The sequence below is a fragment of the Haemaphysalis longicornis genome, unplaced genomic scaffold (genome assembly GCF_048455015.1).
Source record: "Haemaphysalis longicornis isolate Haplotype H1 unplaced genomic scaffold, Haemaphysalis longicornis Haplotype H1 scaffold_7, whole genome shotgun sequence".
Classification (NCBI taxonomy): Eukaryota; Metazoa; Arthropoda; class Arachnida; order Ixodida; family Ixodidae; genus Haemaphysalis; species Haemaphysalis longicornis.
Window position 1 is genome coordinate 26,566,603 of NW_027526422.1, and position 16,199 is coordinate 26,582,801.

General features: G+C 46.1%; 1 protein-coding gene across 2 annotated transcripts in view; it reads left to right on the plus strand.

The window, feature by feature from the left end:
• The window catches only part of LOC144144887 (uncharacterized), a 184,714-nt gene that overhangs the window by 32,330 nt on the left and 136,185 nt on the right, over positions 1-16,199 (plus strand). The window contains exon 1 of one of the 2 annotated variants that reach the window (XM_077676385.1): positions 2,947-3,092. The exons of the other annotated variant lie outside the window; for it this stretch is intronic. Coding sequence (XP_077532511.1) covers positions 3,055-3,092 — 38 coding nt within the window. The 5' untranslated portion in view covers positions 2,947-3,054. Of the gene's footprint in view, positions 1-2,946; positions 3,093-16,199 lie in introns of those variants that run through there. 2 annotated transcript variants of the gene reach the window in all.

Genomic DNA, 16,199 nt, shown 5'->3' on the forward strand with positions numbered 1-16,199 from the left:
CATTAACATACACAAAACAACCGATTTATTGCAAATAATAAAGCTACTTTCCGCCTTAACGCCTGAACTGCCCACTTCCCTAAAAAAAGCGGTGATTTTTGTTTTCCCTTTCGTTTTGGCAGCGTCAACTAGCACAGCGTTCTTTACACGAGACATTGTTTGCACACTAGTTCTAGTCCGTGTCCTTCAATATCGAAGAAATATTGGCGGAAGGCATGTACTGCCGAAATCACTTCACTAAGCTTCGGACGGCTTTCACTCGCGACATCCTCTGCCTCCTCGGTGCTTTTCATCAGCATTACGACGGTGCTGCTGACGGTGCCCGCATCCGAGTGGCTTACAGTGACGGCAACGTCGTCGTCGACACTCAGGAAATCTTCGAAGGACACTCCTTTCGACAGAGCATCGGGAATGTTGGCGAGATGCCGTCTTGGTCCGGACTGGGTGATTGGGCGGGTTCCGTCGTGAGTTCCCCGCGTCGGAAACAGTTAAGAGTAGTGTCGGGCGTCATGTCACTCTATACGAGGCGCAATGTATCAGTCGCGGCCTTTGCTCAGTGGTCGCGGCCAGTCAACATCTCAATCGTCGGTCTGAGACCATGCATTTTGGCGGCCATTCTAGGCACGCCGAGTTGGGTATATCAGATGTGAAGTTCGTTATAAGAAGTATGTTTCGCGTGTATTTTCGTAACTGATCTTTTTTTTGTTCGATATATAGTCGTTCGTTATAGTCGTTCGTTATAGTCGATATATAGTCGTTCGTTATATATAGGTTCGTTATAGTCGGGTTTGACTGTAGTAGTAGTAGTAGTAGTAGTAGTAGTAGTAGTAGTAGTAGTAGTAGTAGTAGTAGTAGTAGTATGTGTTCTTGCATAAGGCGGCCTTAGCCTTGCATAACCAACCCTAGGAATGCTTCATGCTACATCGGAGGACATTATTTTTTCCTAGGGATCACTGGATTGTGCGAAAAGAGGTGTCTCGTCTCCTAATAGGATTTTTGCAGTCCACAGTGAGGTGTGGTGACAATGCGTGTCTATGATGTAATATTGGGGACAATTAGGCGGAGAAAATCTTGGTGTTATTCATGCATGAATGGGGTTTCGACAAAATTTGGAGCAGGTTGGGACGACTGGGCTGGCACCAGACGTTCTTATAAACCATCTCCCCCTCCCACAGTTCTTCCTTTGCGAGAGTACGTTTCACCCATTTTCATCGCCATACGAAGCAGCAAGCCAAATACGATGCCAGGCTGACGCCTCCAGTCAATAAATTTTTCCCTCACTCGCTCACTCACTCACTCACTCACTCACTCACTCACTCACTCACTCACTCACTCACTCACTCACTCACTCACTCACTCACTCACTCACTCACTCACTCACTCACTCACTCACTCACTCGCTCGCTCGCTCGCTCGCTCGCTCACTCACTCACTCACTCACTCACTCACTCACTCACTCACTCACTCACTCACTCACTCACTCACTCGCACCGCGTAGTCCCGCTCCGAAATAAGCCTGCATCGGCCGCTGTATAAAGACACCGTTAGTAGGTCTATCCCCAGTCGAGGGCTTTTAGCTGAGGGCTCGTGCATTTTCTACCATCTCCGAACTCAGCCACGTCTCAGCCGCTCATTCATAAAACGCCCACCTGCGTTTCGGGAAAACGATGCCTGTAGACTCTAGAGAAACTATACGAAGCGTGTTCGTTGCGCTCTCTTCGTGTTCTTTCGTGTGTATGGAAGCAATCCGCCTACCTCACATTCCTAGGTTACGATGAACCTTCGTTCCGAAGCTCGCCATCCTTTGAGCTTCCTAAGGAGGAGCGCCAACGCCCGAATAGCCCAGTCTCCAGACCGCTATATCAAACGGCCGCACCGGGATATGCGCTAGAGTGCCGGCCACGCTCGTTCCTCCGTGGATACAAATGGTCGCCGTGTTTGGATGGACGGAACAGGCAAAGGGGAGCGCGGTCCGTTCGCTTGCATCTCTCACTCGGCTTGCTCGCATTACTCTTCTCGGCCGGAGTAAGTGCCGCGGCTCCGTGTGATGTGAGAGTGCTTGCAATAGCGGGTTCAGCCGCTCTCAGTGAGCGGGCTGTTCTTACCGCGAGAGGTTGAAGCATGGCCCTGCAATGTCTACGTCTTCCGGTGCTTCAAACGCCGCTGTGGTTGAGCCCAAATGACAGGCAACATTCTTCCAGGTACACGGCTCGTGATCTCGCTTCTTCTTCTGTAAACAACGCGGATTCCATTCAAACAAGTGCAAAAATTCCTGGGGCCACTTACGTCTGCTTACGCGCTTTCAATACGACAACATTATGGCTTCTCTGGTGGTACCAATGAAAGTTTTCTTCACTGCTGCATCCGGTCCGTGTCTCCTTCTTCGCTCTCCGTTCCTCGTATTTTGGCTTCCCTTGTTGCATTCTTCGCCTCTTGTGCTTCGGCTTGCTTGGCGTATTCGTGTGTTAAACCGCGCTTAGCCTGTACAGAAACTGATGATACATTCGATGCAGCAGCACTTTCCATCACGAGGCACTGCGCGAATTGCTTTGAAAGGCAAACTTAACCCCTGTAAACTACTTTGCTCAGGTGGGGAAAGAAGTAGTTGGTTCAGCAGAGCGTTTGGGAAGCGGTTATTCGACAACCCATTCTAGTTTTGGTTGCTGTTGCCGGTGGCGTCCGCTTTAATGTGAAGCCATGCATCATAACAATGAAAATGTATACTCTTATCACAATAAAAACGTCTCAACAGCTGTGCAAATTCGCATTACATAGAAGTGCAATCGTCGATATGTAATACACGCGTAGCATGGCTATAAAAGAAAAGAATGGAAGAGAGACGCTGTCGTCATCCCAAGGCGTTTCCAGCGGTGCGGCGATAAGACGTTCAGGAGGTGTTTCACAGTCCCTTTTGTGATAAAAACTGTAAATATAGATAGCCGAGCAGCACAATCAGCTTCGCTTCTCTGTGGATCTCGCAAACACACGACGCGAAGGCTCCTCGGCGAGCGGCAGTCGTGGTCACGAAGGCAGAAAACACACGGAAAATTTCCCATGGAACGCTACGTTCTCCACGTCGATTCGAAAAGCCGGTGAGTACTTCGCCTTCCATGAATCAAGGGGAAATGTCGCGTTCGTTTCCTAATCGTCTTGGGAAGCCAGATGAAGCTTCACGCGCAAAAAAAGGATAGTCCGTTCCACAAAATTTAGTTATTTCTTGAATTCGGACGTAGCAAAAGAAACAACCTTGGTTTTTATTTATACGGATCGTGGGCTTTCTGCGAAACTTTTTGTGTGAGTGTGCGAAGTTTCGCTTATAAAGGCGGCGCTAACAAAAGGCACTAGCGTATATGCTTTTTCAAACTTGTCATTCTGTCTCGTAAGATGCAACAGGTGAATAAAACGTTCTCACTACTCCGTACTTAATTACTTGCTCATTTACTAAAAGCCAGGTAATTTGTATCGCAGGTTCTGGCCCTAGATCTAAAATAACAGATGTGGAGTACCTCAAGGTTCTATCGTTGCCTCACTTCTCTTCATAATTGTTATAATCTCCCAAGCTCCTTACTTATTTCGGATCAGTATGATAGTCCGGTTGAAAAACGCTGCCGCCACTGACATTTAAGTTAAAAAATGATCGGGAAACTTGATGGCGTGGTGCCTTGTGCAATAATTATGAATTAACCTGCGCAGAACCAATGTCGTCGTTCTCCAAGATCAACAACATACGCTAAGTTATGTCACGCTAGTGTTACTGAAACAGTTCGAAGAGGGGGCTCCGGTATAGCCTTTCGACTGAGTAGACACCCAATTCAAATTTCCTTACATGTTGCCTGCTCAAGAATGGACGACAGTTCCTGTGCTCCAGTTAAAACCCGTCCTGTATTTATTCTATCCAAGTTTCTCGATTTATACGACACTTTTATTTACTCCAGGTTCACATCATCGCAAATCCAAAGTAATTTAAAAAGGAGTTACATCATAGTGGGTAATACCTGAGCACCCACCCTGTTTGCCTTCTAACACAGTGCTGAATGATTGTTGACTGCAGTTCTCATTGCAGCGAGATCGAAGCACTATAACAGGCTAGCAACAATTACGCCACTGATAGTCTTTTTTCAAATACAAACTGGGCATGCTGACATTCAGGTAAATCAACAATCAGCTTTTACTCTCCGTCATGCATCCAGACAATGTAGTAAATGCTAACGCTACAAGGTTTGCACATAAACGCGATATTATTCTTCCAATCATTCAATTAAAAACAATGGCAGACAAACCAACGCACTTAACTGGAATTGTGCTATGGAACATTATGCCACGTATTTAATCCATCGTAAATTTAAAACTTCATTAAAGCTTTTTTCATCTCATAAATGAACAACACTGCTATGTTGCTCATAGCAAAATGTTTTTTTTTTTCGCCTTTGGTATTGCGCCATGTATCTATGAAACCAGTTCTTAACAATTCGCGGTTACGATATTGGTAAAATATTTGCGATCCTTTTCGTGATGTTCTTTCCAGAAAGTTGGATCGGCAGATGAGATCAAGAAGTTTGCGGGGATCAATTGGTCGCAGTCAGCACAGGACCGGGACAATTGGAGATTAACGGGAGAGGCCTATGGCCTGCAGTGGCTGTAGATAGGCTGCTGACGATGATGAATAATGGTAAAGTAGCATGAGGTTGACAACTATAGTTCGGTTTTATAAAGGTTGCTCTTCTTTTGGTAAGTTTTATTTTCTGCGTCATTTAATCGAAACCTTCAATTTCCCACGGCCGTTCACTCCTCCAGGTAGTTATATTATGTTTGCACTAAAGCGGAACCTTTTGTACTTGAAATACAGAAGGTACCGCTTCAGTCTGCGACTATGTGACCTCATTCTGTGTACAGAGGTTTTTGTAGCAATTTTCGCTGCCATAAACAGCCAGGTGGCTTTAAAAAAACGCCGCACTGAACAACTGAGACCAATCTTGGGCAATAAAAATGCTGCTGTTATATGAATACCAAGTGCAGGAAACTTCATTCTACACATCCTTTGAACACCTGAACGATGTAGAATATGGGCGCGAAAACAATGCAATGGCCGCTGAATGCAACTCCTTCTTACAAGATTATGCATCGTCATGCCCGCAAACCTAAGTACTTGCAAAATTGAGCGGCACTCTTCCCTTTCGAAACAGTAGAGCCCACCCCGTTAATGTCACCATCACGGGGCAACGTATGCATCTTTGTTAATTCATGGATTTGATCTGCAATTAAGCTAAACACCGTACCACTAAAGCGCATAGCTGGATAACCCTTAGACAATAACTAATAGTGCTTGAAATACGTATTATTTTATCTACGAATTATTTGAGCTGTCAAAACCAAATGTGCAGGGCTATTATCAACAGCTGCGAAGGGCCATTTTTTAAATGCAGCGTGCTCAAGGAGACGCAAAAACTGGACTCTGCACCTCAGCCTCCATCACAGGCATTTCAAGCCGGTATCCGTAATAGTGTTAAAAAATGAAGTAAAAACCTTTTGTACGGAGCAGCCGTGTACTGAACGTTGCGCATTAGGTTAAATTTTCTAACACTGAGGTACAGAATCTACGAATACACCGTGTAACCCAATCCTTTAAAGGTGCTTTCTTGTTGACACCCAAAAGCGAGGTTTACATTTCTAGTAACCATTGCGAATGCATCTGTCGCGTTTTAAGTAACGCTGGTGTGAGGTAGAGAACTCCTTCGGGCAAACTAACCGGTGCGCACAACAACCACGGCCATCGTACAGCGGTCGTTAGCTGCCGCTTTAAGATTTCATTTAAAAAAAAATTCACGCCATATCCACGGAATGAATGATGATAAGTGGGGCGAAGCTCGAGAGGGGGAGATCATCGGTAACCGTAACTCCCCCGTGAAAGTTCACCCATTACATCATTAAGAAAGACATACATTGTACAAATCAACTTTTATTTTCGGAGTCAATGCTCCCAGGCCCAGACCTGGTGAAAGACCCCGCGCCATCGAGGACTACCCCGCACCTCCACCACAATTTGTCACGTAGGATGGGACACAACGGTAAAGAAAGAACTGTTATTTAGGGCGAACGTGTGCCCGAACAAAACGAGAGGAAACGAGCAAAGGTCCTTGCGTCTCGTTCGATCTCCGAGAACGACTGCCTGCGTTCGTGGAGTGATCTCTTGCGTGATCTCCCCCTCGCAGTGCACGTGCGCTCGCGCCTCCGTTGGCGAACACAGACAAGCTCGCGCTCCCGGTGCCGCGTTTGCGCTGCCGGTTGCAGCCGGTTTTTGCGCGTGCAACGCGGCCCACTTTGCGACATCTCCGAAAGCATGCGGCGGTCACGTACCACAAGACACAAGGGATGGACAGACCCATGGCTTTAGGAGCTTCGCCCCTAAAAGAAGAAACGAAAATAGAAATTTTCAAGTTCGCAATATCCTGGTTTTAATAGCCGAGCTGTTTAGGCCGACACAAATCCGCCCGGCGTAGACAGAGAACCGCGAGCGCTCGTGAGCGCGGGCCTCGCGGCGTGGCGTCCCCGGCGCGAGGCACCGGGCACGACCTTCACTCAGTGGCTTTTGCAAAAAAAATACCAAGCGCACGTGAGTGAGTGCCCCGCGGCGACCGTCCGGCGTCGTCCAGGTCGCGCGTGGGCTTACGCCACACAAGGAGCTCCCGCCTTCGTCGTCGTCGTTGTGAAGCGAACGGCGCGCCCTGGGTCCACCGCGCCGAAGACGACGACGACGAATCTGTCAAGCCATCCCTTCACAGCCCACACGTGGACACGACCACCGGGACAGCTGACGAAGAAGGGGAGGTCTAGCGCGGCGAGGATGCGCTACAGAGGATTTGCCTTAAACGGTTGGGCCGTCGGAAGACGACGACGAAAGGGATGACAGCGATTGCTACTGAATAAAACACTGTATACATACTGTAATGGTCTTTGCTTTACAGTGCCGTCCAAAAAGGATTGGCACTGCTGGGGTCCGGCTGCTCCCTCTCTCCTAGGATCCGCTTTAAGTGTGGGGAGAAGCTAGGTCGACCCCCAACTCTACTGTTTCTTCAGCCTTACACCACTAATGCAAGCAGCGCCAGTTCTTTCAAATTCGCTAGTTGTCATCATCATCATCATCACCAGCCTGTCTACGCCCACTGCAGGGAAAAGGCCTTTCCAATTAATCTCCAATTTCCCCGGTCCTGTGCCAACTGTGACCAATTTATCCCCGCAAACTTCTTGATCTCATCTGCCCATCTAACTTTCTGCCGCCCCCTGCAACGCTTGTCTTCTCTAGGGATACACTCTGTTACCCTTAATGATTAGCGGTTATCTTGCCTTCTCATTACATGCCCTGCCCACGTCCATTTCTTCTTCTTAATTTCTACTAATATGTCTTTAACACCAGTTTGCTCCCTGACCCACCCCGCTCTCTTCTTGTCCCTTAATGTTACACCTATCATTTTCCGTTCCATTGCCCGCTGAGTCGTTCTCAATTTAAGTTGAACCCTCTTAGTGAGCCTCCGGGTTTCTGCCCCGTAGGTGAGTACCGGCAAGATGCAGCTGTCATACACTTTCTTCTTCAGCGACAATGGTAGGCTGCTATTCATTATCTGAGAATGTCTGCCATATGCACCCCACCCCATTCTGATCCTTCTAATTATCTCCGCCTCATGGTTGGGATCTGGGGTCACAACTTGGCCTAAGTAGACATATTCGCTTACCACTTCCACTGCCTCCCCACCTATGTCAAACTGCTGTGCTGTCCCGAGGTTATTGATCATTACTTTAGTTTTCTGCATATTAATTTTCAGGCCCACGGTTCTACTCTGTTCGCCCAGCGCGGAAAGCATGCTTTGCAATTCGTCCTCCGAGTTACTTAGCAAGGCAACGTCATCAGCAAATCTGAGGTTACTGAGGTATTCTCCATTAACCCTTACTCCCACCTGTTCCCAATCCAACGTTCTGAATACTTCTTGTAAGCATGCTGTGAATAACATTGGAGAGATTGTGTCTCCTTGTCTGACACCCTTCCTTATAGGTATTTTACTGCTCTCTCTATGGAGGATGGTGGTAGCTGTAGACCCATTGTAGATATCCTCTAGTATTTTTACATAATGCTCATCTACCCCCTGGTTCCGTAATGCCTGAATGACTGCTAGGGTTTCGACCGAGTAAAATGCTTTCTCATAATCTATGAAGGCTATATATAGGGGTTCAGTATACTCAGCGCACTTCTCTATCACCTGATTGATCGTGTGAATATGGTCCATTGTTGAATAACCTTTACGGAACCCTGCTTGTTCTTTAGGTTGACTGAAATCTAAGGTTGCAGAGATTCGGTTAGTGATTACCTGGGTAAATACCTTGTAGACGACTGACAGTAAGCTGATCGGCCTGTAATTTTTCAAGTCCTTCATGTCGCCTTTCTTATGGATTAGGATGATGTTCGCGTTCTTCCAAGATTCCGGTACCATTGCTGTCATTAGGCATTGCGTATACAGGTTTGCCAGTTTTTCAGGTACAATTTCTCCGCCATCCTTCAAGAGGTCTGCTGTTATCTGATCCTCACCAGGTGCTTTGCCCCCTTTTATTTCTTTCAAAGCCTTCCTTACTTCTTCGGTCGTTACTGGTGGGATGTCTATCTCCTCTGAACTACTGTCTCGTTCGGCATTACCCTGTATGTCCCGGCTACTGTACAGATCCCTATAGAACCTCTCGGCCACTGTGACTATTTTATCCCTATTTGTGATGACATTGCCTTGCTTATCCTTAAGTGCATACATCTGATTTTTCCCCACGCCAAGACGTCTCTTCACTGCTTTCAGGCTACCTCCGTTCTTTACAGCGTATTCGATCCTCTCCATATTATACTTCCGTATGTCAGCTGTCTTGCGCTTATTGATTAACTTCGAGAGCTCGGCTAGTTCTATTCTGTCAGCTGCGGTAGAGATTCTCATGGTTTGCCGTTTCCTGATTAGATCTTTCGTCTCCTGTGAAAGTTTACCAGTGTCCTGTCTAGCCATAGTGCCCCCGACTTCTACTGCACACTCCGTGATAATGCGTGTAAGGTTGTCTCTGGCTTCCTGTCGCTAGTTGTAGTTGTGCTTAAAAACAACAAAAAAGGGAAAAATCTTGTGCACGGACAGAAGATAGGTGAGCGTGTCGTTTACTCTTGAAAGAAGCAAGCAAATAATGATAGATAAATCAGCTCACGGGGATTGTAAGAAGCATTGAAAGGGTACACACGAACAATGAACTAAACACCTGCTCCTGACAGCACAATATTTGAACTTATGCACTTACGACAGTAGTACTTTGTTTGCACACAAAACCATCTTTCCCGGATGGGACAGCTGCTTTGTTCTGCACGATTTCCTCGGGTATTACTACTGACATGCAACCAATACAACCGCCTTAAAAAAGAAACAGCAAGATAGACAGACGCGAATAAAATCCACCCGAGGACGTGGCGACGCACTGTCCCATCTACGTGAATACCCTCTGAGGTCCATAGAAGACACAGAGATGTCTATTCAGTCGAAGAGGAAAAAAGCAAGAAAGACCAGCTGCGCTTGTCAGAGCGGGGAGAAAAAGAGAACATTATTGCTTACGCTTCGAAATCGCCGCACGTTTGACTACTACAACGCCAAAAAATGCGGTGTTTAAACAGCGTAGTGACACGTTCTGCTGCGAAATGCAGAGATGAAAAAAAGCAAAGACAATATGACCACCACGAGTTTTAAATGTTCGCAACGTTTCGTTGTACACTTTTTTATTTATTTATTGATACTGCAGTGAACCTTGGTCAGAAAAGAAAAACACAAGAGTAGCGTACACTTAAACCGATCTTAATGTAATGTCATTGTAGACTGGTCATACTACTCATTAGGACAGTGTGGTCCTTGTTCACTAGTCATTGTAGGTAAAGTCAATGCAGGCCTGCCGCGACGAGACCCACATACAGCCAACGGAATTGCCCAGAAAAGACGTGCAAAATAAACATTCTCGAAATCCTAGCTTTCGTCGAGGACTACGACAGCTGCAAGACTGTCAGGCAGCTGACAGTGCGGGCATGTCAGTCAGTCTGCCCAGATAAAGCTCTTTGTATGGAGATGAGCGGACCGTTGGGGTACTTCAGTAGCACGGTTTGCTTTGCATTCGATGGTGCCTGTGCGAGTCTTGAGACATCGAATGCGGGACTCCGAGCGATAGCGGGTCTATCTGGGCGTGCTTCGCAATTCGCTTTTACACGCAAAAACTAACTGAGGGAAGAGAGAAAAGAAAAAAAAAACAGAAATGGAATTATCACAACATTGCAGTTTAACAGAAAGAAAAAAATCGGACTGTTCATTTTCATAAGCGTACTGACATATCGAAAGCCCACGAAACGTTGGTTGAAGGGGCGCATTTGTAATTGTTTTAGAGAAATGGGAGATTGATTCTGACAGAAGGTATTTTTATTCCCCATGACGGCGACAATGATTCCATTTGTGGCGATTTTTTAAAATTACTATTGTAGTAGTGGTAATATTTTTGTCTGCCACCCCTTTTTGCGACCGCAATCCCGAAGCACAGGATAAGAAATAGGAGGGGGGGGGGTGTCGTTTGTGTTTCCAACTGATTGATGTTAGGGTTAGGGTTATGTAAGGGAATATGTAGCTGAGCATTATGGCACATTGGTGGTTGAGGAACTAGATAGGGGTGGCGTGTTGAATTAAGTCCCCACTTTTTCATTATTTTTGTTTAGTACTATGGATTGCGCGCAGAAGCTACTAAGCCAGGCGAAAAAAATAGTAGTGGCTTAGCTCGGCTACGCCAGGATTTACGTAACGTGAGCTAAGGTTCAGCAATCCAATCCAATCCAATCCAATCCAATCCAGTCCAGTCCAATCCAGTCCAGTCCCGTCCCTGCTCCTCGCGAATGCGCAGCACGGCTCTCCAGGAGCTACGCGAAATGGCTATCAAGCGACTCCGGCGCAGCGTCAGACTTGGCTACTGCGCAACGGAGGCGCACAGCTGGGCACGTTCCGGCGCCAGTGCGTCTGCCGCGGCTATGACGTCACTCCTCTGGAATACGCAGGCCGGCGAATGTGCGGACCCAATTCTCTACACACCCCGGAGCCCTATTCTCGACTTCACATATTTCAAGGCAATTCGCCATGTTTCTTGCGCAAGCACGACGTAAGCAATCAGTGACGTGATGCACACACAGCTATGACGACATGCAGTGTAATTTGACGCTTCACACATAGAGATCGCAACCAAGTTATCAAATATTGCGCATAAAAGATATAAAAACACTTGGCACGTTCTATAAAAATTAAGACGGTAGCTGAGGCTGGCAAGAGAAACACATTTCTGCAGGTCAAAATTGGCGTCAAAACCACAAGGCGATCGAGTAACGTTGATCCAAAAGCGACCGAAAGCCGGATGTTCAGCAAAAAACACCAAAGAATTTTTTGCCGTATCTATTTATTTCTTTCAATCGCTTTTAGTAACATAGTTGGGCTCTCTGCTTGTATGCATGCTTTGTTGAGTTATCGCCTTACCGTCCGCCACCCCCGCCACGCTATCGTCTGCTGCTATGTTACAAGTTTATGGCGTGATCACAGAAAAAGACGGCCGCGATCGTCGCTTGTACGACACATAAGAGCAGCGAAGCGCTACGCCTCATAACCACGGAGCGCACCGATGTCGCCGATTCACTCATTCGTCAAGCTCGACTTCAATCAGCGCTGTAAAACCAGAGTCACTTTTCTTTGTTATTTTTCGCTTGAGTTCAATCATGTGACCCAGAAGCTTACTAGGAGAAGTGTGGACAAATGTCATGCATTAGTTTTTGTTTGTCATGGAGAGGCTTGTACTGCCCTCTTATGTTGCAGTTACGCAAAAGAAATAATTTTTATTTTATTGCCAAATATAAAGGCAAAATACTGCATGTCATTTGTATTCTCCGTGATCGCTGACTTGGAAACAGTCGAAACTATTATTTCTTTCGGTAAAACACATGCTTTAAACCGCGCATTATGCGAAACTGCGCCTGGTGCAAGTTCCCGGACATTTCGCGGCGCCGAAGGTCGGCGAAATTTTTTGCCTTATTTCGCGGCAAAGGCAGCCGCCATTTTCAAGCTGTTACGTAACATTACGTCACTTTTATGCACGCTGAAGTTGCCAATGTGGGACGTGATCGTTCCCCCCAACTGTTTAAATTATGTCACGCCTTCTCAGTCAATCACAGAGAGGGCGTGTATTACAAGCAGTATTTTTGTTGAATAGCAAAGACAGGCCTACGTTGCCATGTCCGGTGCATTTATTCTAGTTTTTCATGGCCGCCCAAGAATTATACGCTTTCAGTAAAGAGAAACAAGGCAAACTTTAGAACTGCCGACAGTAAACGTCATGAAACGTCAAAATGACGAAACCACACGCAACCACTTTGTCAACCGGAAGCACATGACCAAAATTGGAAGCCAATCAGAAAAGACTTCCGGCAAATTCCCCAGTTCCCTTGAAATTTCTGCAGTCGAGAACAGGGCCCCCGTACTCCTATAGGATTGGATTTCCAATCAAATCCAATCTAATCCAATGCAATGCAATGCAATTCTCATCGCGCTTGCGCAGCATGGTCGTTCAAGGTCCACGCGAAACTGAACAACCTCGGCCCGTGTAGCTTACGCTACAAAAAGTTGCAAAACTTGAAAATCAGGCTTAGCTTTTTTTTCTCCCTAACAGGTTTTCAGGCTTGTGCTAGAACGTAGCCCTGCGCTGAAAATTAGAGATATGAACTGAGAGAAAGAAGAATATTGTTAGCGGTGCTAGAAACACATTTTGCCCTCTATATAGAAAAACAAATTGAGCTGTATGACTTTAACGAGTTACAGGCGAACTTTTTTTAATCCTAGGTTTAAGAGACTCTACAACCCTTCCGATAAACGCTTTCACTGTTTCCTTTGCGTCTGCAGGCACTTCAAAAGCTATAGATGTCGCAAGCACGGCGTGGCACTGGCCGAGTTGCTCATCACAGCAGATACGCCTTCCTTTTATATGCTTTGCTTTTGTGGCTTTCTTTTTGGGGGTGAAGATTGACTTGCTTGTTTGTAGGGTTTACGCTCCGCGGTAACGCAGGCGATTAGGCGCGCCGTAGTGGAGGGCTCCGGATTAATTTTGACCACCTGGGGATCTTTAACGTGCGCTGAAATCTCGAACACACGGGCGCTTTTGCTTCTCGCCTCCATCAGAAAAGCGGCCGCCGCAGCCGGGAATCTTTAGGGGCGAGGCACCTTAGGGGCTAGGGGCTGTCGGCGTCTCATGTGGTCACGGTACTAAAGCACCGGGAAACTCGTTAATTTCTAATTCCTCGCGCTAGAACGCTTCGTCCTTCAAAGACACGAGTCTTTTGCAGCAAAGCTCTATACCTCTGTCCCCCAACGGTTTCATATCCGTGGGCGAAATTTCCAAGAGGCCAAGGTCTCAGACGCCGAGCGCTCAGCATCGAAACCGCATTATACACTGCATGCTTCGCCTCTCCCTTGGTTTCACGTTAGTGGAGATGGTCCGGTTTTTTTTAAGTAGCTATCGAATGCGTTCATTGCTCCAAGTGAAAGAAAGCCGGCGAATAGCCGATACGCCGCTGTAATGACGTAATTCCAGCGGTCGAACAACGCGAACACCTGGAAAGAGAAATAAATTTTTGAGCTGGTTTCTAAGTTAACTGGTGGGAATAGAGTCGTAATTTCTGGCTGAGGTGCTCTAAGACCCTCTAATGTATGCGGTGTATGTGTTGGTTGACTACGTTCTGGAAGCATTTAGGTTATGAAAAAACTTAAAAAAGGATTGCCAGGTCCATTTATCTACTAGCAATTCAGTGTTTGTCAGTAAGGTCTCAGCGCAAGTGACGGAAAAAACAGCATGCCCCTGATACTGTTGCATTTCCAACTTTGCTATTAGGGCAGCCGCCCTTTTTGGGAATTTCCTACATAGTAGCTGGCCAGGGGTAAATTTAGCGGCAATGGACACTTAGACATACAGTTGATACTATACGGGAGTGGATAAAAACCAGGCTCAAAGAATCTTGGAAGTTTTAATGCTCCACGATAATATTCCTAAATGTAGAAAATGAGAATAGAAGCCTGTCATTGGAGCGAGAGAAAAAGTAGTTTCCAGGCGCAGTATACTATATTTCATGGCCATTTTGTGTTTATTGTTGAATTACATCGTATAGTTTATCTGCCAGACGGTCCTCGGCACGGAAGCAGACGCCCATATACCCACGGGGGAAGCTTAATTGCGGCCGCAAGTTCACCCTTTAAACCAACAACGTTTGTTTCCACAGTTAAAGCACGCAACTTTTGTTTTTACCGCAGCATTAAAATAAATGGTGAACTTTTACTGGCAGCGTGATGAAACGTTAATACTATAATTCTAGTTTTGCGGAGAAAATTTCCAGCAAACACGAAACATTATATACAAGAGGTATCATAAGAGGCACCCAGTCATCTTGTCGAATTCAATACCTAATGTTCATTCCTGGGTCTTATTCTCGATACTAATTTGAAGTACACTGATCCTGTTGGCCATGTGAAACGGAAAGCTGTGTTGTTTAAAGGGGCCATGAAGACAAAACACAAGTTTGGTTCATTAAGAAGGCTTCGCTCAAATAAGCTACATAATCAGGAAAAAAGAGAATGGCCATGCGACCCAGTCGCTCATTTCCCGCAACAGAACCTATGATGTCATACCATCCAGCTCTGCGATTGGCGGAGGCCGGCAAAAGCAAGCGCAAATTATGCAGAGCTTATAAGCTCGGTCAACGAGCTATTTGCGCTTAAATTTAGGCCACATTCTTCTTATGGCAGTAAGAATGGTGGCACAAACAGTGGAAGTTACGAAAGCCCAAGTAAACATAGAAGTACCCATGCGTACTGTTGATATTGCGCGCACTATGCTTTGTTTAGCTGCACAGGACTGCGGCGCTTTGGGGTAGTCTCAGACGACACTGGCCGATTGAGGCAAGCAACGATATCTTACGTGACCATAGTTGTCGAACGAGCACTATGTTTCAAGAAACGATTTTTTTCTACCTGAACAAGAACAAGCCAGGTTCAAATACGGTCAAAAACAAACCAAAGGCAGGAAACAGCTTGCCATGGTATGGTGGCGCCATCTAGATTCCGTAATGGTAAACAAGGCTTCCCAAGCGGCTGCAGAGCGGTCGGCTCTTGTGATGTCAATGCGGACCCCGAAAACACACGATTTAGCGGGAAAATCAACATTTCAACTTAAACTGATTTCTCAGTGAATAAAACATCGTTTGCATCCGGACAAGAGATGGTGACACTATAAAACTCGAAACCTTTCGAATAAAACAGACTTGTATTTTGTATGCATGGACCCTTTAAAGGGCGAACTTGCGGTCGCAATTAAGCTGCCCCCGCAGGTATATGAGCGTCTGCTGAGGCGCGCCCATTCTTTAAAACGCCCACACTAATCTCACTTTACCTTGATTTCGTTCGCAGCCATTTGTTGTACTGCTCCGCATCTTGGGGCAATACATACCCGACCCACCTAATTCCTTTACAACATCTCCAGAAGCAAGCATTTCGGATCATCCCTTTCAACCCATACCGGACTAACGCTTCATTGTTACTTACAGAATATCGTATACTTACGGTCGCAAATCTCGTGAAAGTCAGCCTCGTTGTTTACCTGTTCAAATCTGGGCATAGCCTCTGTTTATTTAGCATATTCGACCATGATTCACTAAAAAATGTGAATTCCACCAGGTTCGCTTCGGCTAGCAACCTACTCCCACCTAAAATACGCACCAATTATGGCAATCTGAATACTACTTTTGTGGATGTAAATAACTGGAATTCTCTCCCGATAGGAACAAAACAATCGCCATTGTTGTCAAGCTTTAACAGAAATCGCCGTGCATATTTATTCATCCACAATCAATGATTTGCTTAAGCGGTTGGACCCTATGTTTTTATGCGGTATTTGTCTATGCACCCCTGGCTGGTTAATAACTTTATCCTTTTTGTAATGTTTTTAACGATCGTCGTTGAATTACGCACGATGTACATGTATAACATCCATAAAAAGCTCTGAGTTAAATTTCGCACTAACGCATTATATCTTCTTTTCACTGCTGGCTTCGCTGCTGAGTTGAGTTTTTTTATTTTCTATCTGTA